This window comes from Asterias amurensis, chromosome 11 (genome assembly GCF_032118995.1).
Source record: "Asterias amurensis chromosome 11, ASM3211899v1".
NCBI lineage: Eukaryota > Metazoa > Echinodermata > Asteroidea > Forcipulatida > Asteriidae > Asterias > Asterias amurensis.
In genome coordinates this window covers 22229073-22252429 of record NC_092658.1, presented here as the reverse complement: position 1 = coordinate 22252429, position 23357 = coordinate 22229073, and the positions used below count along the sequence as shown (strand labels likewise).

The 23357-nt window shown below is 35.8% G+C and overlaps 1 protein-coding gene across 1 annotated transcript in view; it reads right to left on the bottom strand.

Annotated features, from left to right (window-relative positions):
* Nucleotides 1–2482: 2482 nt before the first annotated feature.
* The window catches only part of LOC139944552 (uncharacterized), a 173322-nt gene continuing 152447 nt past the window's right edge, over nucleotides 2483–23357 (bottom strand). Inside the window, exon 12 of the mRNA XM_071941599.1 lies at nucleotides 2483–7898. Coding sequence (XP_071797700.1) covers nucleotides 7837–7898 — 62 coding nt within the window. The 3' untranslated portion in view covers nucleotides 2483–7836. The remainder of the gene's footprint in view (nucleotides 7899–23357) is intronic.

The window sequence follows — 23357 nt, the reverse complement described above, 5'->3', positions numbered from 1 at the left end:
GGCTGCCTGACGATCAACATGTTTGTAAATTTTGAAGTGATTTCACAAATCTTCACCACACACATAAAAATAAAAAAATCGAAGCGTGACGTCACCAATATTTTTGTTTAACTGCCCACCCTTGCCAGAACACTTACATCGCTAAAAGCAACTTCGTTACCCTGTCAATTTCGAATTACAAGGCACTTCCGGTTTCGACCGTAAGTGACCCGAAGTAGAGGTCATTTGAGGTCACACACAAGAAATAACATGAACACCTGGTTTATCCCTACCAAATCCCATAAAAAGAATCCTGCGGTCTGATGTGACTGATTTGAGAGAGATTTTAAAACAGACCTAGACATAGAATTTTTGTTTATTACAAAAACACGGTATTCGGTTGGACGTAACGTGATGACGTAGTTCAAAAACATTGAACCATAAATATGACTTTTTATACAATGTGTTGTTATTTTATAGTTAAACTTGTATCACACTTTTTAACAACTCCTTGTTTCTTCACAAATGCAATATGTTTGTGTGAGATTGGCATCAGGGTTTACTTTGCAACTTATGGAAGCCCTTTAAAAATTTCGCTCACCCTGTACGGGATGCTGTACATAGATTTGATAATCAACACCGCCCTCTTTTGCTGGACAAAAGAGAGCGCTGCTGGGAATTTCCCCCAAAACATTCGCGCCATTATGATTTTTACAAATTTTAAACATTGTTTTATTTTTATTTAATACCAGATGACGTCCTTATGTTGTAATTAGGCCTGTTGTGTCTTGATACTAAGGTTCAACTATCTGTTTAGTTTCAAGGTTCAAATCGATCTCAATCTTGAGTTATGCCGTAGATAAGCTCAAAAGTTGTTTTTTATGAAAAATATGAAGGTGAACTTTGACCCAGGGTAACGACCCGGAAGTTAAGGTCGTACGATTTTGGCATTAACTATTAAATGTTGCCCGAGTCTTTATCTATCCGATGCCCAGGTATGAACATAATAGCTTTTGTATTCCATGAGATACAGTAACAAGCAAATGGTAATTTTTCAACTTTAAAAACCTCGTAATGACGTCATCATTCCAAAAAGTGGCGGTTTCATCTGCTCACTATTGCCTATGTACATAGTAAGTTTTAAGTTTGTTCAAGCTTTACTTTTGTTTAAAAGCTTAAAAGTTGTTTTTTTTTATGAAAAAAATACAAAGACGAACGTTGACCCATGGTAACAACCCATAAGTTATGGTCTTACGATTTTGGCGTTATTTTTTCAAATGTTGCCCAACATCATAGCTTTTATATTCGTTGAGATACAACAAGCAAATGGTAATTTTTTAACATTTAAAACCTTGGCGTGACCTCATCAATGGCGTCATCAATCCAAAAAGGTGGCGGTTTCATCTACTCACTATTGTCTATGTATATAATAAGTTTTAAGTTTGTTCAAGCTTTACTTTTGTTTAAAAGCTCAAAAGTGTTTTTTTTTTAATGAAAAAACCCCCATCAAAGGCGAACTTTGACCCGGGGTAACAACAACAACATACAATAACAATAGTTGTTCGGCTGTTAGCCGAACACCTAAAAAAACATAACAATAACAATAGTTGTTCAGCTGTTAGCCGAACACCTTATTAAAACAGAAACCTTTAAGATGACGTCATCATGGCATCATTTTTTAAGGATCATTATTGCACTTATACCTATCATCACTGATAGTTTCATTGTAAATGCTCTTTAGGAACTATGCAAAAGAGCACTAAAACGAATCGTGCGTATCTCGATGACTTCCTTTCTGCAAGAGACCAACAAATTCACTAACAAATAAATTAAACAAACTACAAATCGGCACTACGATACAGCTTATAATAAAAATGTCATTGCTTTTATAAAGCACCAACAATTTGTTTGGACGGTTCTTTGAGACTTTCACGAAGGCCTTTTTCGGACAGTACTGCCATATCGATTATTTACATTGTTTTACCATATCACAGCATGCGAAAGCAGGTTCTTATTTTCTTTATTGTTGATGTATCCTTAATCCTTGATTTGTCCATAACCCTCAAATCGTAAGGGTCTTTCGCGAGATCTTTGCTTATTCCAGAGACTTAATCTATCCTTCAGTTCACCCAGAATGGTGCATTGTATGGCTCCATATTGAGGGTAATATGACGCCCAGCTTGTGAAGTTCTCTAACTAAGTCCGGGTATGTCCTGGTACAATCATCCTCATGTATAAAACAGGTCTTCTTCACTTTATCCAAGACTCCAGTATCAAGTCGTCTACATTCCATAACATCATCAGTCTTGATAAGAGGACCTTCTTAGTCAGTCTCTATAATCTTCTCCGGTGCATGTATGGTGGTTTGCACTGCCTTCCCGAACAGCAAAATTACTGAATTTTGCACCAATGCGAATGTATAGGACTACAACAAGATACCAGGTCTAAACAGATTCAAGCTCTGTTAAATATTTTTATTTTTTTATTTATTTATTTCTAGACATATAGTACAAACAAAGAATAGGCAATAACAATATGACTACATAAAGAACAAGCCTGCAGATAACCAAAAAGTGTAAATAATCACTATCTAAAGGCGATCCAGACAATAACAATAACAAAGGCACACTTGATCAGAGTATAGCTGGTAAGAACATAGTGATTTCTTTTATTTTAACCTTAGTTAACTGTTTTGGTCACATTCCACTCATCAAACACATATCTAAGTGATAAAAGGGCAATTCCAAACCAAAGTGGACATGACATCAAAAAACTTAAAGGGACACACCGGCTCACCGTTTACGCAATTTAGGGGTGTAGAATCATCAATAATGTTTTTAAAGATGGTTGCTTTAAAAAAAAATCATCAAAATGTCACGTAATTAGCGAATAATTATTTTAAAAAACCATAGCGGTAAAAGGCCAGCGTATACGTGTTTCCAGTCGTTGCAACTGTCAAATTTTCGTGACATTGTCGCACAATGTTGCAAGTAGACTGGTGCTTTGTTTATAGCAACGTTTTACTATGTCGCAGCATAAGGATCCAGTCTATCCATGTATTATAAACAACCAGCATAAATATACGGAGCAGGCAAATCCTTCGACGATGGAGGTAGACCTTCGTGCTTCGAGGGAGGGGGGGGGGGGGAGGGAATCTTGAGGGGTTCAAAAGCGCCCTTGTGGGAACGTATTTTGAAACGTAAGCGTAGCTGCAAATCTTGAAACATAAGCCTAGCTTGACTCAGGATTGAAAGCGTACCTTTCGTTTATAGCATAACTTGAACCTAAACGTATCTTGGATTGTATAAGCGTAGCTGAGTAGCTGCGTAGCTTGGAACGTAACCATATTTTTTGGAACGTTAGCATATCTTGGAACGTAAGTGTAGCTGGGTATTTTGGAGTGTAAACGTAGCTGCATATGGAACGTAAGCTTAACTTGACTCAGGATTGAAAGCGTACCTTTTGTTATTATAGCGTAACTTGAAGGAACGTAAGCAAAACTTGGAATGTAAGCGTAGCTGAGTAGCTGTGTAGCCTAGAACGTAAACGTAGCTGCGTATGGAACGTAAGCGTAACTTGACTCAGGATTGTAAGCGTACCTTTTGTAATTATAGCGTAACTTGAAGGATCTTGAGCAAAAACTGGAATGTAAGCGTAGCTTGGAACCTAAGCATATCTTAGAAGGTAAGCGTAGCTGGGTATCTTGGAGCGTAAACGTAGCTGCGTATGGAACGTAAGCGTAGCTTGACTCGGGCTTGAAAACGAACCTTTTGATATTATAGCGTAATCTGAAGGAACGTAAATAAAACTTGGAATGTAAGCGTAGCTTGGAACGTAAGCATAACTTGGAAGGGAAAGCGTAACTGGGTATCTTGGAACAGAAACGTAGCTGTGCGTGTGGAACGTAAATGTAGCTTGACTCGGGGTTGAAAACGTACGTGTTGATATTATAGCGTAACTTGAAGGATCTTGAGCAAAAATTGGAATGTAAGCGTAGCTTGGAACCTAAGCATATCTTAGAAGGTAAGCGTAGCTGGGTATCTTGGAGCGTAAACGAAGCTGCGTATGGAACGTAAGCGTAGCTTGACTCGGGCTTGAAAACGAACCTTTTGATATTATAGTGTAATCTGAAGGAACGTAAATAAAACTTAGTGTGTAAGCGTAGCTTGGAACGGAAGCATAACTTGGAAGGGAAAGCGTAACTGGGTATCTTGGAACGGAAACGTAGCTGTGCGTATGGAACGTAAATGTAGCTTGACTCGGGGTTAAAAACGTACGTGTTGATATTATAGCGTAACTTGAAGGAACAATAAGCGTATCTGCGTAGCTTGGAACGTAACCAAATAATAACACCTCAACAATCTCAAAAATAACACTTCATTCACGGAATGTTTTTTTTTACAAAATTATGCTTTGAGGGAATTTTGTTTTATCATTATTTTTGTTTCAACCTTTCATACAAAATTCTTATTCACCTGTTCTTTTTACGATCGGGGGCTCCGTTTTTTGTTATCCTTTTGTTCTTCTTCATAAAACATTTTTTAAGCTACTCACACAAGAACACTGTCAATGTAACAAAATGCGGTATTCCTACGTTTTGACATCATCAATCTTTTTTAATTACCTGAAAACTCCTAACAAAAAGAAATTAGAAGCCATGAAACAAAACAGAGCATTACATTGGAACGTTGTGATCATAAGAAATAACGGAATCGACACAAGGGGTACCGACTGACAAACCCGCGATGACAAACATGTACTTTGATGTCTGGCTCCCAACCCCTCCCAAACTCACGGCGAGACCCGCAAGCTGGGAGTTCATAGCGCCCGGGATTACACCTCCAGCCCCCCACGAGACACGGCATGTGCGGTACGTGATATGCCCCAAGGCTAATGTTCCAATTGCTCCCATGCCAAGGCGCTGTAAAATACGCTTTCGTTACACGGACTCTCTGAATGAGAATCTTACGTCTCTTTTTTCATAATTATTTACAGTTTTTATATTTTAAATATTCATGAATAATTGTAACCAAAAATTAGAAAATTTGGTTTAGTAAATTATTTTAAATTTATATTTATACGGCTGGAAGTAAAACTATCTCCGAGGTCACGTGGGTTATCCAAACCAAAAAAGTGGTTCGGATAACCCACATGACCGTCATTTTTGAAAAAGCGTTAAAACGGCAAAATTTGATGGTTTCTTTTAACAACTATTCTTCTCCATTCCTGGAAGACTTTTAGAATCATGTTTTAGTGTTTGTTGTAGCCTAAATAGCCCAACGAAACCCGTGTGTTCCTGAAAATTCATGGTACAAAACAAATAAGGTGTCAAATTAAAGCTCAAGGTCTATATTTTCAAGATCTTTACTCAGAATAGTGATTTTGATACACTTTGGTATCCATAAATATCAATAAATCAATAATCCAGTTATGAAAAAAAAACATCTGATAAATACTTGCCTAAAACTATTAAAGAATATGCAGAAAGTATATTATTTATTTTAATTTTATCCAGGTCATATGAAAGTAAAGAGCTTAAAAAAATAATTGGAAAAAAAAAAGTTGGTTTCACTTCAGTGACTTTACATATTTTGGTGTAGTAAGAGGTCCTTCCGTTACCAAAGAAACGTCATGTTTTAATTTTTTTTAACTAGTTATAGGATAAATGCAGTGAATCTTAGTTTTTAAAGCAAGTTTTAGTAGGCCTTTAACATGGAATGTGACCGATGCCCCAAAACTTGTTGTTTATTAATAATGATTGATTAAAATATGTCCTTGTGCTACAGTATTAGTAACGGAAGGACGGTAACATAAGGTCAAGTTCAATTTTGATCAAATGTTTTATGCAATTTGTTGCATTTGACAAATAAAACAACCTGGTTAGCAATGTCTTTGTTGTGATACTGCGGCTTGGTGCAGCGTTTAACCTGTGACATCATCTTTTGTTATGCTAATCAGCCTAGTCATTAAAGGATTCGGGTACTTTTTCAAAATGTCCACAGATTAACATTAGAAGATAATGATAGTGGAAAGCTTCCCTTCGAATATTACAAACTGAGGTTCTGTAGTTTTTGAGAAATGAGTAAAACAAGTCACAAAATAAGTTTCGTCTCAGTAAGACAAAAATTATTTTAGCATGTAAAATCCCATTAACCAGTAATGGTATTATACCATAATCATAGCATAAAAATACATTTTTACATGCTAAAACTGAGACGAAAATTATTTGTTTTACTAATTTCTCAAAAACTACAGCACCTCAGTAAGTAAAATTTCAAGGGAAGCTTTCTATTATCACAATCTTCAAACTGTGTAAGTTTAATGTAAATCTGTGGCAGTGTGTTTTGAGTTAGGAAAAAGTACATTATAGACCCTTTAACAGGAAAAGCAAAAGATCTTTAGACATGTTAGATACAATATGAACATCTTGAAAAGTGGTGTAAAAAAACAACTCAGAATAATGATAAGCCCCTTGTGTGTGCACACCAATGATACATGAACAGAAGCCATCTTCAAGTTTGTACTTTTTCAAGACACCAAGTTGCCCACTGACAAACTGGCTGCTCTTCATTAACAAACTGACTGCAGATTAAGCTAACCCATGTACATAAGCTGGAGAACTTGAGAAGTGGTTTGTAGTTTGTTTTATTTGTCTTATTACTTCATGAAGGAAGAAAACATAAAGGTTACGCCTTTATGGGGCCAACCATTATCAAGCAAAAATTAAATGTTTAATCATTAATTAGCAAGAAATACTATGTCACTAACGCTCACTAGATGTCACTAACGCTGCACATTTTCAGCAAAATGTAATGTTAAAATCACTTTTTGTGCATGGTATAATTGAGTAAACTTGTTGTCCTTCCGTTACCGTCCTTCCATTACCAAATGTTAGTCCACTTAAGGCATTGTATTTATAATATGATACCAAACAGTTTCAAATGAAGACTGGTATAGTATAACCAAACCCCTAAGTATAGCATTTCTATCCTTTAAAACAAAATTATCTTTCAGAATTCACAGAAATTATGCAAAACACATGATAGATGGAAAAACCATGTCCGTGGTGGTGTCCTTCCGTTACCGACCTTATTAATATTCATATTTTATAAACTTTAAGTATTTCAGCCAAAAAGAGGAGACCGTTTTGAAGGCAGTCATTAATAAAAGAAATTGTGACATTTGCTGGATGAAACTAATCAAACTTTTAATGATATCCATGATTTAAATGTTGTTTAGTGAGTCAAAACATCCTTCCACTACCTTGGAATTGCCCAAAAGCTTTATTTTGACAAAATACCACTTCCAAGTGTTAAGGACCCTGATGGAAAGTTTGTTATCAGCTGTTTTTTTATCAGCTTTTTAGGATTTCCTATTTTAATCTGTGTAAATTTAATAATTGATTTTAATGCCGAATAAAGTAATACAAAATAATTAAAAGAAGCAAAAGGTGCTTTATTTTCTACGAATCAGTTACCCAAAATTTGTTTCAAACAATCACACTTAATTCTTGAACAATATGACAAAGAGGTGAAACACTTCATCTGGTGGCTATTAAAAATACAATGATACAATAGCTTGACATGGGTACATAGAAACATCTTTAACAAGATTACTTTTTGTACATGCCCTGTAAGAGTTGCATTGAAGATCACTATACATATGCACAAATCTATCTGTATCTTGATGTTGAGTTTCTTATAAAGGTCAATTACAATTAAAACTACCATCAGGCACAGACATATACCTTGTATGCTTGAGGCTTCCAGTTTGAAAATCCTCATCGGTGGAATCTTAATACTCATGTGATGACAGAGGTGTGTCCAAAGGCTGACGACCCGGACGTTGAACAACATCTCATCCTGCTCCATTATCAGTTGCATCTTCATTTTTATCATCATCACTTAGACTAAGGTGGTCTAAAAAATGACATGTCAAATAAGAAAAAATACGGCTCATAGAATACAATAATGAAAATGTTTAACGTGACAACAAAAACTTGACTGTATTATAATAATAATAATAATAATAATAATAATAATAATAATAATAATAATAATAATAATAATAATAATAATAATAATAATAATAATAATAATAATAATAATAATAATAATAATAATAAGAATAAGAATAAGAATAAGAATAAGAATAAGAATAAGAATAAGAATAAGAATAAGAATAAGAATAAGAATAAGAATAAGAATAAGAATAAGAATAAGAATAAGAATAAGAATAAGAATAAGAATAAGAATAAGAATAAGAATAAGAATAAGAATAAGAATAAGAATAAGAATAAGAATAAGAATAAGAATAAGAATAAGAATAAGAATAAGAATAAGAATAAGAATAAGAATAAGAATAAGAATAAGAATAAGAATAAGAATAAGAATAAGAATAAGAATAAGAATAAGAATAAGAATAAGAATAAGAATAAGAATAAGAATAAGAATAAGAATAAGAATAAGAATAAGAATAAGAATAAGAATAAGAATAAGAATAAGAATAAGAATAAGAATAAGAATAAGAATAAGAATAAGAATAAGAATAAGAATAAGAATAAGAAGAAGAATAAGAAGAAGAATAAGAAGAAGAAGAAGAAGAAGAAGAAGAAGAAGAAGAAGAAGAAGAAGAAGAAGAAGAAGAAGAAGAAGAAGAAGAAGAAGAAGAAGAAGAAGAAGAAGAAGAAGAAGAAGAAGAAGAAGAAGAAGAAGAAGAAGAAGAAGAAGAAGAAGAAGAAGAAGAAGAAGAAGAAGAAGAAGAAGAAGAAGAAGAAGAAGAAGAAGAAGAAGAAGAAGAAGAAGAAGAAGAAGAAGAAGAAGAAGAAGAAGAAGAAGAAGAAGAAGAAGAAGAAGAAGAAGAAGAAGAAGAAGAAGAAGAAGAAGAAGAAGAAGAAGAAGAAGAAGAAGAAGAAGAAGAAGAAGAAGAAGAAGAAGAAGAAGAAGAAGAAGAAGAAGAAGAAGAAGAAGAAGAAGAAGAAAATGCTCTCATAGAGAGACAGTGGCGTATCTGAAAAACCATTATATAGACGTGTTGTTATGAAATTAATGATTTATTTGTTGACCAAATTGATTTTCTGACTAATGTAAAGGAATAAATCATTTATTTAGAAAATAACTTTTTTTGGTGTCGCCCAATTATTTGTTATACAACTTGTGCTGCAATAGGGCGACACATTATTTTTATAGCATGTTTTTTGATGTACGTGAAAATTCAAGATTATAGCATTTTTACGCATAAAGTGTCGCCGATAGTGTTAACGATAACAATAATGATAATGATAATGATAATTGATAAATAATAATGATAATGATAATCTGAAATTCAAAGGTATATTGAAATGATGCCTTTTCTACTGTTTGGTAACCGCTGGGGTTATAGATTCCAAAGAGCTTTTGGAAACAGTATCCAAAGCACTAGAGAAGGAGACAAATGAGCAGGATTTCTTTATTTGTAGAAACAAATAATGTCTGATTTTCATCACCAGGCTGACAGAAAAATGAAAATGATAAGGATAAGGATAAGGATAAAGATAAGGATAAGGATAAGAATAAGGATAAGGATAACAAAAACGATAACGATAACGAAAAAGTCTGAAATTCAAAGGTATATTGAAATGATGCCATTTCTACTGTTTGGTAACCCCTGGGGTTATAGATTCCAACTAGAGAAGTAGACAAATGAGCAGGATTTCTTTATTTGTAGAAACAAATAGTGTCTGATTTTCTTCACCAGGCTGACAGAAAAATGAAAATGATAATGTAAATGATAACGATAACGTTATCGTTATTGTTATCGTTATCATTTTCATTTTTCGGTATAAACAGGATTGTCCAAGTCCCACACTTCGTGTATCACAACTTATATATAAAATAACAAACCTGTGAAAATTTAAGCTCAATCGGTCATTGGAGTCAGGAGAAAATAATGGGAAAACCCACCCTTGGTTTCCGCACAATTCGCCGTGACATGACATGTGTTTAAAAAAAATCCGCAATTCTCGCTATTGAGAATTGATATTGTTTTAATTAGCTGTTCCGACCTACTGTTGGAACAGGTTTTGTTTTCGTCGAGATTTTTATTGTTAGCTGTTCCGACCTACCATCGGAACAGGTATTGTTTTTGTCGAGATTTTTATTATTTTTATTATTATTATTATTATTATTAGTCTTTGTTTCCGCCTAAAACCCCATAGCGTTTGTACAGTGTTTTTGTTTAGGCCCCGTCTCCTAAAGTATAAGGATAAAAGAGTTAAATCATAATCAAATTGAAGCTTTAGAACATACATGTAAGCTTTACTCTAACAAAAAAGTGTTAAAATTCTTTATTAATAATAAACCACGTGGTGTTCATTTGAATTTTTAATTTGTAAACTTGATGCAGTCACTTTCATGTTATTGTGAAATATTCTCTTTGGTTATACAACACAGTATGTACCTCTATGAGTTGTTGACTTCTTGAGAGGAGTCTATACTATTTTGTTTTCTACCCGCGTTCTGGACACATTACTCTGTACACGCACAAAGTACGGGGGTTTGGGATTTTCGTTAGAACGTGCGTTAAATTTGTCCTTAATTTTCTAACCGCGTTCTGGACCAATTACTCTGTGCATGGGTTTTCGTTAAAACGAACGTGCGTAATTAGATAGGGTTTTTTGACGACATCGACGTCGTCGTCAAAAACCCCTAAAGGCATCTAATACTACATTTCAACCCTACTTAATAGTTATAGGCGTTAGCAGTTCATATTTAGTGACAATGGTCGCAAAATCATGAAACGAGAATTATTTCGCCGGATCATAATCCCCTCTGTTGATGCACACATGTAAAAACACCATTTTTACATCGTGCCCTTCTAGCCTAGTGGTCATCAGTCGCGACTACACCTCTGAGAATTGCGAGTTCGAATATCCGTCCGAGATCAATATTTTTTTATCCCCCGAAACTAAAAATAATGTTTCTTTTTGTAAGATTTAAGTTAGATTCTTGTCTTTATATCGATAGTGATGCCTTTTCTTTTTCTCAATTGTTAGCCCAACATAACCTGTGTGCATGCATGACACGATGATGTTTAAAAACACAGTAAGCGAAAAATGGTGATCATAAGCGCAGAGTTTGGTGGTTAAGAGTTCTGTGAAATCAACTTGTACTAAACATCAAACCACCGACCAAAAAATTTTTAAAATTCGTAATTAATTAACCACGTGACCCATATTTGCATATTTAATTGGGAAAACTTTGTAGCACCATATCTCAAGAAGTACACGGCCGTTTAACAGACTGTTTGTAGTTAAAGACTAGATTAGATTAATTTTGAAAAAAACATGACCTCAAGTTGACCTCTATTTCCGGGTCATCCGGAAGTGGGACCATATATCAAGTACATAATGCGTATATTTTATTGTAGCATAGAAAACCTTTAGTTACAAAACATTCCGGAACAGCTTTGTGATTGTTGACAATCACTATCTCTAGTTTTTATTATTAGCTGTTCCGACCTACCGTCGGAACAGGTATTGTTTTCGTCGAGATTTTTATTATTTTTATTATTATTCTTTGTTTCTCGCCAAAACCCCATTGCATTTGTACACGTTTTTTCTTTAAGCCTAATCTCCCAAACCATAATACGAAAGAGTGAGTTTATTATACCAAATTGTAGCTTAGAACATAAGCTTTACTCTAAATGCAAAACAAAATTAAAATCTTAATTAATTAACCACGTAATCTTCATTTGAATATAACTGGATGCAGTCGCTTCAATGTTATTCTTAAATATTCTCTTTGGTAAATGCCATACAGTATGTACCTATCATGAGTTGTGACTTCTTGAGATGAGTATACGCATTTGAATACAACTGGATGCAGTCGCTTCCATGTTATTGTTAAACATTCTGTATGGTAAATGCAATTCAGTATGTACCTATCATGAGTTTTGACTTCTTGAGAGAAGTCTACTCAAGGGTCCTTTTGTTGTTTTTCTACTTACGTTCTGGACCACAGCAAATTCTCCTTTTATTCATTTCCTAACCGAGTTCTGGACGTACACGAAGGCATAGGGTTTTCGTTTAACGAACGTGCGCAATTGAATAGGGGTTTTTGACGACGACGACACACCACCGTGTCCACATATTTACACTAAACTAAAACAGTTTGAAGATAATGATAGTTAAAAGCTTCCCTTAACATATTACTTGCTGTGGTGTTGTAGTTTTTGAGAAATTAGTGAAAAAACTGTCAACGTATGACTGGGACCGAGTTGGTTTGGGACCGAGTTGACCGGCTTCGTTTCAGGCGACGAGCGTGAACGACGAAAATAGAACGCCAGGGATTTTGAATCATTTACGGGTGAAGTCACCTTGTTTGCGCCGGGGACCATTTGCCTAAACTAATTCAAGTATTTCGCTTTCTTTTCAGAAATTATACCATGACATACAAAAACTCTTTGGCAGGAATACAAAAGCAGCGATTTTATTATGCTGACGTTTCTCTTGTGGTTGAGTGGGTCATTTGTATAAAGCTGCTTATAATGAATAGGCAAAACATTTTGCTTTATAAAAAAGCATAAATTGAGCAGAATAGTGGCTTAATGTTACAGAGCTGCTTATATAATCAATAGGCAAAACATTTTGCTTTAAAAAAAATTGCAGATCAGCAGAATACCTTGATTCACAACTTGTACTTGTATTTGCTGTGTTTAGCTGCTTTTTGTGTTTAAAAATCTTTAGTGTAGTCTGGTCCAGGGCTAATGGCTTTTAAAGGAAAGAATCGCATCGCTTACGTAATCATGGAATTGTGCTTACGCTAAGCGTATTTAACAGCTCAGCAGGGAATGTGTTCTTGAGCGTCACAATTCACAATAAAAAAAGCTACAGTTGACTAATTGTGCTCAAGTCCTGCAAAACTGAAAACAACAGTGACTTAAAAATTTAATTTGCATTCTCAGGATAATACCCGTGGTTTACTTACGTGCAAAAGTAGGCCGGGGCGACTAGTGTGCTTTAGTGTTAAAGTCGCGACTACAAATTATTATTTGAGTTACGACTACAAATTATTATTTGAGTCGCGACTACTATTTTTCTCTACTCTGTTATAATCGTGCTCAAACGTTGACTACAAAAATTGTCCCGACTACCTGTCTGGTGAAACACTGGTTGTGTTGCTTCTTACTATTCGCAACATATAATATAACGTGCGCTTGCAACACTTTGCGGCACAAGTCTTGAGAATCCGTAATTTATCGCGACAAGCGTCGTAGTTGGGTTTGAGGGGGCGATTTGTTGAGTTTGTAAATTACACTAGTCACCAAGGCCTATCATGATGGGAACTTGCCTATTAAGGTTTTATTCGAATTGCAAAATTTCAAGAGAGGGCGTTGCGAGCGCGAGTCGTAGAAACTGCATAGTAACCGCCCCATATTCCTTCCCAAAATGCATTGCGGTTCTGAATCGCAATAAACCTTATGAAAAAATCTTGTGCAAATGGGCCCAATGTCGTGCTCTGCTCTGGAAGCAAAGATTCAGTGCTTAGCAGAAGCAGTGAATTCTGCGCTTACGTCAAGCAAAATACACTGCTTAGCAGGGATTTCTTTTGTTTGTGTGCTTCCAAGCTCGCACATTTTATTCCGCGCATGCACATTAAGCCGAAAATGGTGATCGTAGGTCCAGAGTTTGGTGGTTACGAGTTCAGTAAAATCCACTCGAACAAGATCAAACATCAAACCACCAACCAAATACAAGGATATTATCCTTAAGTAGTTTGTCACATGGCAATGGACTCTAAAGATACTAGCATGAACTCAAGAAACCAACCAAATCAAACAATCCTGAGTCAAATGCAAGTTTTTACATTATTCAACTAGGGACCACTTATCTTATATACCGCCCTCTATTGACGAGTGACTGAAAATCCTTGCAACACCATATCTCAAGAAGTGCAGGACCAATTTTTACACTGTAGTGAAGACTCCGTGGGGCATGGACACTAATTTTGAAAAACTGTGACATCAAGTAGACCTCTACTTCCGGGTCAACCGGAAGTGGGACCATATCTCAAGAGTTACACAACCGATTAAAACAAATTCTTCAGTTATAGACTCCTTAGGACTTAAAATTTGTTGGGAAAAACCGTGACCTCATTTTGACCTCTTCTTCCGTGTCAACTGAAAGTGGGACCATATCTTAAGTACTATTCAACCGATTTTAAAACTTTTTTTTCAGTTTTAGACCCCTTGGGCATTGGAGATTAGCCTTAGGTTACCGTGACCCCATGTCGACCTCTACTTTGGGGTCAACCGGAAGTGGCACCATAACTCAAGACACTATTTAACATTTTCAAACTTTTTTTTCAGTTATAGGCTCCTTGGTCATTTTAGCACATAATCCAAGCAAAAGAACACGGAACAGCTTTGTGTTTGTTCACAAACACCTAATGTCTAGTTATTCTTTGTTTCCGCCTAAAACCCCATAGCATTTGTACACGTTTTTTGTTTATTCCTAATCTCCTAAACCATAAGGTCAAAAGAGTTAAATCATATATCAAATTGAAGCTTAGAACTTAAGCTTAATTCTAAATGTCACAAATGTTAAAATTCTTAATTAATTAACCACGTGACCCTCATTTACATATTTAATTGGGAAATCTTTGTAGCACCATATCTCAAGAAGTTCACGGCCGATTCTTACCCTTTTTGTAGGTATAGACTCCTTGGGGATGGGAGATTAATTTTGAAAACCCGTGACCTCAAGTTGACCTCTACTTCCGGATTAACCGGAAGTGGGACCATATCTCAAGTACTATACAACTCATTTTCAAACTTTTTTCAGTTTTAGACCCCTTGGGCGTTAAAAATCAACTTTGAAAAACCGTGACCTCAAGTTGTCCTCTACTTCCGGGTCAACTGGAAGTGGGACCATATCTCAAGAAGTACACGGCCGATTTTTAGACTGTTTGTAGTTATAGACTCCGTGGGGATTGGAGATACATTTTGAAACACCGTGACCTCAACTTGACCTCTACTTCCGGGTCAACCCAAAGTGGAACAATATCAATTTTCTAACTTTTTCTCCTTAGGCATTGGAGATTAGCCTTAGGTTACCATGACCCCATGTCGACCTCTAATTTCGAGTCAACCAGAAGTGGCACCATAACTCAAGACACTTTTCAGCATTTTCAAACCTTTTTTTCAGTTATAGACCCCTTGGTCATTTTAGCACATAATCCAAGCAAAAGATCATGGAACAGCTTTGTGTTTGTTCACAAACACCTAATGTCTAGTTTTTTCTCAAAAAGTAAAGCATTTCATGGACTTCTATTTCAAGAGGAGTCTTTCACCATTACCTTCTGTAAACCCTGTAAATTATTTGTAAATATGTCAACTTTTATTTTTTTTTCTGCACGGAAAGTGTCCAATGGCTTTAAAACCACCTTAACAATCTGATGTCAAGTTGAGTTCCTAAACTTGCAAGTTTGCCAAAACAAGGCTAAAAACTTGATAGTAGACGGAAAGGTAGGAATTGACATTCCTCTTAAAACAGTCTGGAATGTAGGGAAACATGAGAAGCGTATACTGTCTGTTCGCGCTCACAAAAGAAATTAAATAAAGGGGAAAAAAGATGTAATAACGGGAAATATGGAGATTAAAAATTTCAGGCAGACAATGGGGAACGGAAATGTGAGATAACTAGGAAGGTAGGATAAACAAAGGATGCCGGAAAGACTAGGGATTAAAGTTTTTAGGCAGACAAAAGGAGTGGAAGAAGTTGCGTAAAAATGAGACTAAAATTAGCCTTTTACAGAGATACTTATCGGATTAAGTATTTGGTCCAAACTGTCTAGTCATACTCAAAGTATATTGGTTTGTCAAAACATGTTCTTGCGCAATGTTGTCATCAATGGATCGATGAGATTAACTTTCTATAGCGCGCGAGCTAGTGGTCTCTGCCCCTTGTCCAGGGATTATCTGTGCCAGGTCGTGGCCCGTGCCTATAGCTGTCCAGTTATAATCTATGCCAGTTTCCTATGAGCATGGAGGTAGTCTACCTGAATGATATGCGTTAACAATTTACTAGAGTCAAATTATTATTGAGTATTATTACTTTTAAAAGGAAAAGTACATTATTTTTAAATTCGTGCATATTCAGATGCTGCACTCACACAATAAACGTACTGACAATAGTAACTTCCAATAGATTTCCCAGTTGTTGTTTTTTTTTGCAGGAAAGTTTCATTCTGAACAACAACTTTACTCATCGTTTAGTACACAAAACTTAAACACAATCAAGAACATCAGTTAAAACAGTTCAGGTTGTTTGATCCAAAGAATTATCAATCAGAATTGACGGTGTACTAAGTCTATTGCAAGACTTTTTCTATGGTTACACATCGAATAGCAATGAAACTAAACTCACCAAAATCAGATGGTGAGCATGAAAACAAAAACCATCATAATGTTACCGTAGCTCAACTTTTCTCGTTCGTACATATTGAGATGTCATGCACTCACACTAAACGTGATGGCAGTGTTTACATCCGAAACGATTTCCCTTTTTTGTAAGGGCAATTTCATTCTGAACAATAAATTCATAATTCAAAAACAAGTACAGCAGTTTTAAACAGTTTAGATTATTTGGTCCAAAGTGTTATCAAAAAGCCTTGATTGTATAATAATGTTTATTGCAAGAATGGTTATAGTTACAAGATAAGATAAGATAAGATAAGAACTTAATTATCCCACACTGGGGAAATTAAAACTGGCCATGATTCAGTGCAGACAAAAACGCTTAAAATTATTTAACAACAAACAGATAGATACAAATATTAATTAAGAATATCAGGTATAAAAATATGTATCTATATCATGGATTAAAAATTATGCACAGCAATATTTATATACAAGGTAAAATGTACACAAGAGAGGTCATTAAAACCGACAACGCATAAAACACAGCAGACTTAAGGGCCATTGTAAAAACGGATTGCAGTAAGGAAAAAGGAGTTGTTGTAGCGTTGTGTCCTAATTCTACGTTGTAAAAGGCGATCCTCCCGCCGGCGACTTGATAAAAACTTAGGGTACATGGGATGGGATGGGTCAGACAGGATCATGTTTACTTTAGTGCATACTTGTTCGCGCATACTTGGTCATGGTAGAGTGCCTCTGGGCTTTGTAGTTTGGCTCTGGTTATTTTTCTAGCTTGCTTAACTACTCTTAAAAAAGATTGTTTGTCCCGAGATAGCATGTTTCCATAAACACAAATAAGGCTAAAAGATAAAACACTTTGTAAAATAGTGCGGTAAAACAGTTCTAAAATGGTGTTATCTACGCCAAAGGAGTTAAGCTTTCTGAGAAAATACAAACATTGACGTAGTTTACTAGTTGTACAACTTGTATTTTTATCAAACTTCAATTTATCGTCTATAACAGTTCCAAGGTACTTATACTCCGATACTATTTCAATTGGTCGTCTATTTATGGTAAGCGCTGGTATGGACGTGCCCCTCTTTCTGAAGTCAATTACCAATTCCTTAGTTTTATTCACATTAATTTCAAGGTAATTTTATGTACACCAGTTAACAAAATGATTAATTTTGCTGTTGTAGCGTTGCAATGAGTCCTCCGTGGAAGACATACGACCAACAATTGAGGTATCATCGGCATATTTGATGATCAAGTTATCAGTCTCTATTGCTCTGCGGTCTTTGGTATAAATTGTATACAAAACCGGGGACAGGACACAACCTTGCAGGGCACCTGTATTTGTACAAAGAAATGGTGAGACAGTGGAGTTTAGCTTAACCTGTTGTGTCCGGTTTGTAAGAAAACTTTGTATCCATAAAACAATATTAGAATCTACATTAAGATCAAGGAGCTTTTTAATCATGAGGTGAGGCTGAATTGTATTGAACGCACTTGAAAAATCAACAAAGAGGGCTCTAACATAAGTAGCACCTTTTTCTAAATGTTCGTAAGCAGCATTTAATAGAGTAAGCACTACGTCTTCTACGCTTCTTTTGGGACTATATGCAAATTGCATCTGGTCTAAAGATTGGTTAACTGATGGCATGAGCCTATTCATGATAACCCTTTCTAAACATTTCGTTGGCACAGATGTTAAAGCCACTGGTGGAAGATCGTTCATCTCTCCGGCATGGAGTCGCTTAGGAATAGGAACAATGGTTGAACATTTCCACAGGGCTGGGACTTTCCCGGTACTGATAGAGGCATGGAAAAGCTTATGAAAAGGGAAAACTAACTGATTAGCATATAGTTTCAAAACTTTACAACTCACGCCATCCGGTCCCTTTGCTTTGTGAGAATTTAATTTGCAAAACAATTTCCGTACTTCCCCAACTGAAAGATCGTTTGTCGGAAAAGACCGAGCCAGATCAGCCACCTGTGTCTGTTCACTGCTGAAGTCAGTTTGATCAAATCTACAATAGAACGCATTAAGATCATTAGCTTACACAGATTCATTTTCACCATTAACACGTTTGGGCTTTGGCTTATAACCTGTCATAGTTTGTAATCCCTGCCAAGCCCGCTTGGTATCGTTAGCTTTAAACATATCTTCAACCTTAACCTTATACAATTTTTTACATTCCCGTATTTTACGTTTGAGTTTCTTTTGTACCAACTTACGATCCTCTTTAGTACCTGTATGGAAAACTCTCCTTTTTTCATTCAACAGTAATTTCAGTTCTTTTGTTACCCAAGGTTTATTGTTAGCAAACAGTTTAACAGTCTTAGATTGAATGATAGAGTCCTTGCAGAAACAGATGTAAGCGGAGACCACTTCCACAGCATTGTCCAAGTCAGTGGCAGTGTTTATGAGTTCATTCCAGTCGGTGGTGGCGACACAATGGCGAAGTTCCGAAGTAGCTTCTGCGGTCCATGATTTGACGTTCAGCTTTTGAACGGTTACGGTGCGCAATCTGGGTTGATACAAAGGGATCAGCTGAATCATATTGTGATCTGAAATTCCAAGTCCCGCCAATCCTTTAGCTAGGTAAGCACTTTCGATGTTCCCATAGCAGAGATCGAGACGGGCTTCGTGCCGGGTCGAGCAGTTTACATACTGATGATAGTTGGGAAGACAATGACTCAAACGGCATGAATTGAAAACGCCAAGAATGAAGTTGGCAGCTTCCAGTGATTGTGTCTCTGCTTTGTTGACGTAATCATGTATTGTATCAGATGCGATAGTTATGTCAGCAGTAGGGGGAATGTATACAACAAATAAACGAATTTGATGTATTTCTCGAGGTAAATAGTAAGAATGTTTGTTTTCAAAAGTAGAAACGAGTGAATCTTATATTGTTCCATGATTTGTATGTACACACACACTGTGATAAAGTTGACACATGCCCGTTCGTGGAAAATTACTTCTTTCTCGAAAACTACGTCACTTCAGAGGGAGCTGTTTCTCACAATGTTTTATACCATCAACCTCTCCCCATTACTCGTAATCAAGAAAGGTTTTGTGATGATAATTATTTTGAGTAATTACCAATAGTGTCCATTGCCTTTAAGTTTATAAAATAATAATAACCAATTCTTATATAGCGCATTTCACAATAACCATATCAATGCGCTTTACAGTGCTGATTAATTGGAGATCATGATTCACCACCCAATTAACATTAAAAACTTGAAACAAAAATACAAAATGCAACGTATAAACTATAAACTAAAATTGTGAAGTAAACTCGAAACGTACAAACTAAAACAAAAACTTAAATATTAAAGCTACAAGCTATAAAGTAATAGCTAAAATCATACTAAACTCAAATTTTCAAACCTGACAGACGAGACAACAAATTACAAATACATGTAGTACATTGCCCGGTAGCTAGAGGCAGTTCGAATACTACTTTCACGAGTCCTGTGAAAAAATATCACAGGCATGCTACTCGGAAGGGTTTCGAACCCACGATCCTTGCAATTCTAGAGCAGTGTCTTACCAACAAGACTACCGAGGTTGCCCGGTAGCTAGAGGCAGTTCGAATCCTACGTTTTTGCAGCGGGTACCGCAACGATATAATAGATGTTAAATTTGCATCGGGGATAAAGAATATTAATTTTGGTTTTTACCCATACACTGTCATGGTGATTAGCACTGTATGCTCAGTACTTTCCCGAGTCCTGTGAAAAAATACCACAGGTATGTTACACGGGTGGGATTCGAACCCACGACCCTTGCAATTCTAGAGCACTCATGGTGTCTTACCAACTAAACTACCGAGGTTGCCCGGTAGCTAGAGGCAGTTTGAATCCTATGTTTTTGCAGCGGGTACCGCATCGATATAATAGATGTTAAATTTACATCGGGGATGAAGAAAATTAATTTTGGTTTTACCCATACACCGATGTGTTTTGGCACTGTATACTCAGTACTTTCCCGAGTCGTGTGAAAAAATATCACAGGCATGTTAAGTGGTTGGTGAATCATGATCTCCAATTAATCAGCACTGTTTATAACTTAAATATTCAAACTGTGTTTATTGTATCCTGTTGTGACTGATCATGCCTTAAGTATAGTAAGTTTTCCAAAAACAATGCATGCTTGTTAAAAATCTGGCACTGTTTCCATGCCCTTTGAGTAATGAATACAAAGTTTGTATTTAAACATAATGGTATCCAACAAAACCATAACCAATGCTTTGCCACTGAGAGTTCTTGATTTGGCTACTTTACCTATTGTACAGGTATGATTCCCATTGCAAGTAGAGTGCGATGAGCATTCTCTACAAGTTGTCTTTAATACAGGGCCTACTCACCTTGGTCCCTGCCTGCTACCAATTGTAAAACTTTTCATAGAGATAGAGATCATAAACAATGTAGTTTCTGTGCTTGAGGCAGATGGTTTGGAGCATCCAATCATGTCCAACACAAATGTGGGAAATTAAAAAGCCTGCTTAAAAGTGTTGGAAAAGTTTGCCAAGATCTTATTAAAAACAATGATACTAACGATTTGCATGACGAGCGTAAGAGATCATTTAAAAGGAACACGTTGCCAGGGATCGGTCAAGTTGGTCTTTGAAATGCGTTTGTAACCGCTTGTTATAAAATGCATGGTTAGAAAGATGTTTTTGAGTGATACTTGTCTGGATCATTATATTCTACTTTTAAAATATCTTTCTAATCATATGCATTTTGTAATAAACGTTTACAAACGCTTTTCAAAGACCAACTCGACCGACCCAAGGCAACGTGTGTTCCTTTAATGAAACAACACGGATAGAAGTTGTAAATACTTGAACCTGCTCAACATAAGTAAGTAAGATGCATTTGCAGTGACAAAAGTTTATTCGGCTAGTTTGATTATTTTTTCCATTCACTATTTTACTAGTTCATAATTAGCATATATGTCTCTGAGAACGATCAACAAAAACATTGTCAAACATTACCTGCTGAACTCTTTTATTGTTTGCAACAGTACAATTGAAAGGAACCCCACCATGGTTGGGGGAACTGCTTACATAAGGCCAAAGCAGGTGAATTTGGAAACAGTACTTGCTCACTTTTAGAGCCTCTTTGTTCTGATAGGGATGAAAATGTTTAGTTTGGTAGCGGGCAGGGGACCAAGAAGACTGTTAAAAGGCCATGTACAAATGTATAGACAAGAATAGTAAAGAATGCTCATCGCACTACTTCTCTTCTTGCAATGTGAATCATACCTGTACAACTAGGTAAAGTAGTCATGACAAAACAAGAACTCTCAGTGGCAAAGCTTGGTTATAATTTTTGTATATGTTACCTAAAGAATATGGAAACAGTGCCATATTTTTTTAACAAGCATGCTCGTTTTTGTTTTTTATCAATTCAAACTAAGGGATAACTTCAAAATGCATTTTTATTGTTTTTGGAAAAATTACCATGTTTGAGGCAGAAGTGTCACAATAGGATACAATAAACCAAAGTGTTTCTCCCTAGCAGACATGCAAACCATAATGATTGCCCAATCACAACCAAAGGGGAAATATTCTGAGGACCAATAATAAATTAAGACAGTACAAACTTTCTTGATGTGCAAGGGAAATTAAAAAATGTGACTTTCAAAAAAGAGGCGCTGTTCACAAAACTTTTGTATTTTTTTATGCAATGTCAAGAAATATGATTGGGCCGGGGCCGGGGTGGGGCCGGGGCAAATTCTAAGATTTAGGTCATTAACAAGTCCTGATCAATGTTTGGTAATGCACTAAGCCTACAGAGTGCTTATGACAAGCTGCCAGATTGATGGAATTATTACTAACTTCTTAAGGTTTTAAATTCAAAATGAAGCAAATATTTCAAAATGCATTTCTCTATGTTTTCGGGGAAAAGGGTTTATTTTTGAGACAGTTCTGTTACATCAGGATACAATTGCGCGGGTTTGTCTTAAAAGAAATAAAAAGACAAGTTTTGGCCCTGATCAAAACCGAAAGGAAAATATTCTGAGACCCCTGCAAAAATGAAATTTTGAGGGCAAAAAATGTGGTAAAAATGTTGATTTTGCAAGTTCTAAAAACATACTCTAATGCACGATCTTAAAACACCACAAGGGTGAAATTTTTAGCAATAATTTTTTGTCTCAAGTAAAGCCAAGGATGATAATTTGTAGTGATGGAAAAGGTTTTATGAAATATGCTTGTTTTTTGGTGGGGTGGAGTTGTAAATATTAACTAAAAAACAGTTTTTCAGACCCCCAAATTGGCCTAAAAACAAACAAACTGTTACCATGGCAACGTGTTATATTATGATTTGAAATGTAAATGCTGTTTATTTGGACCCCAAGCCCCTACCATCCACAAAGTATAAGAAAAATGTTCCTTTATTTTTACCGTGGACACGTTTATCGATATTATGTGAAAAGACCCTTAAAAAGGCATTTTTCACGTTTTGGGGAAAAAAGTCTAGTTTTGAGGCAGTACTGTCACAACAGGAAACAATTGCCCAAGTTTTTGACACCAGATATGGAAAGACCAATGTTTGCCCTAATTACAGCCGAAAGGAGAGTTTTCTGAGACCCCTGGCAAGTTGACATTTTGGGGTCCAAAAATAGGGTAAAAATGTCGATTTTGCAAGTTCTAAAAACATACTGATGCATGATGCAAAAATAGCACAAGGGTGATATTTAAAGCAATAATTTTTTTTCTCAAGGAAGGCCAAGGATGATACTTTGTAATGATATAAAAGGTTTTTCAGACCCCAAAATCGGCCTAAAATGGCCAAAAAACAAAATGAGCCGTAACCATGGCAACGGGCTATATATGGAATTGTAAATGCAATTTTGTTAACTTGCACCCCAAGGCCCTTCCACCCACAAAGTATAAAAAAAAATCATTTTTTGACCGTGAGCAACTATGTCAATTATTTACCTGAACTGACTCTTAATTGCTATTCGA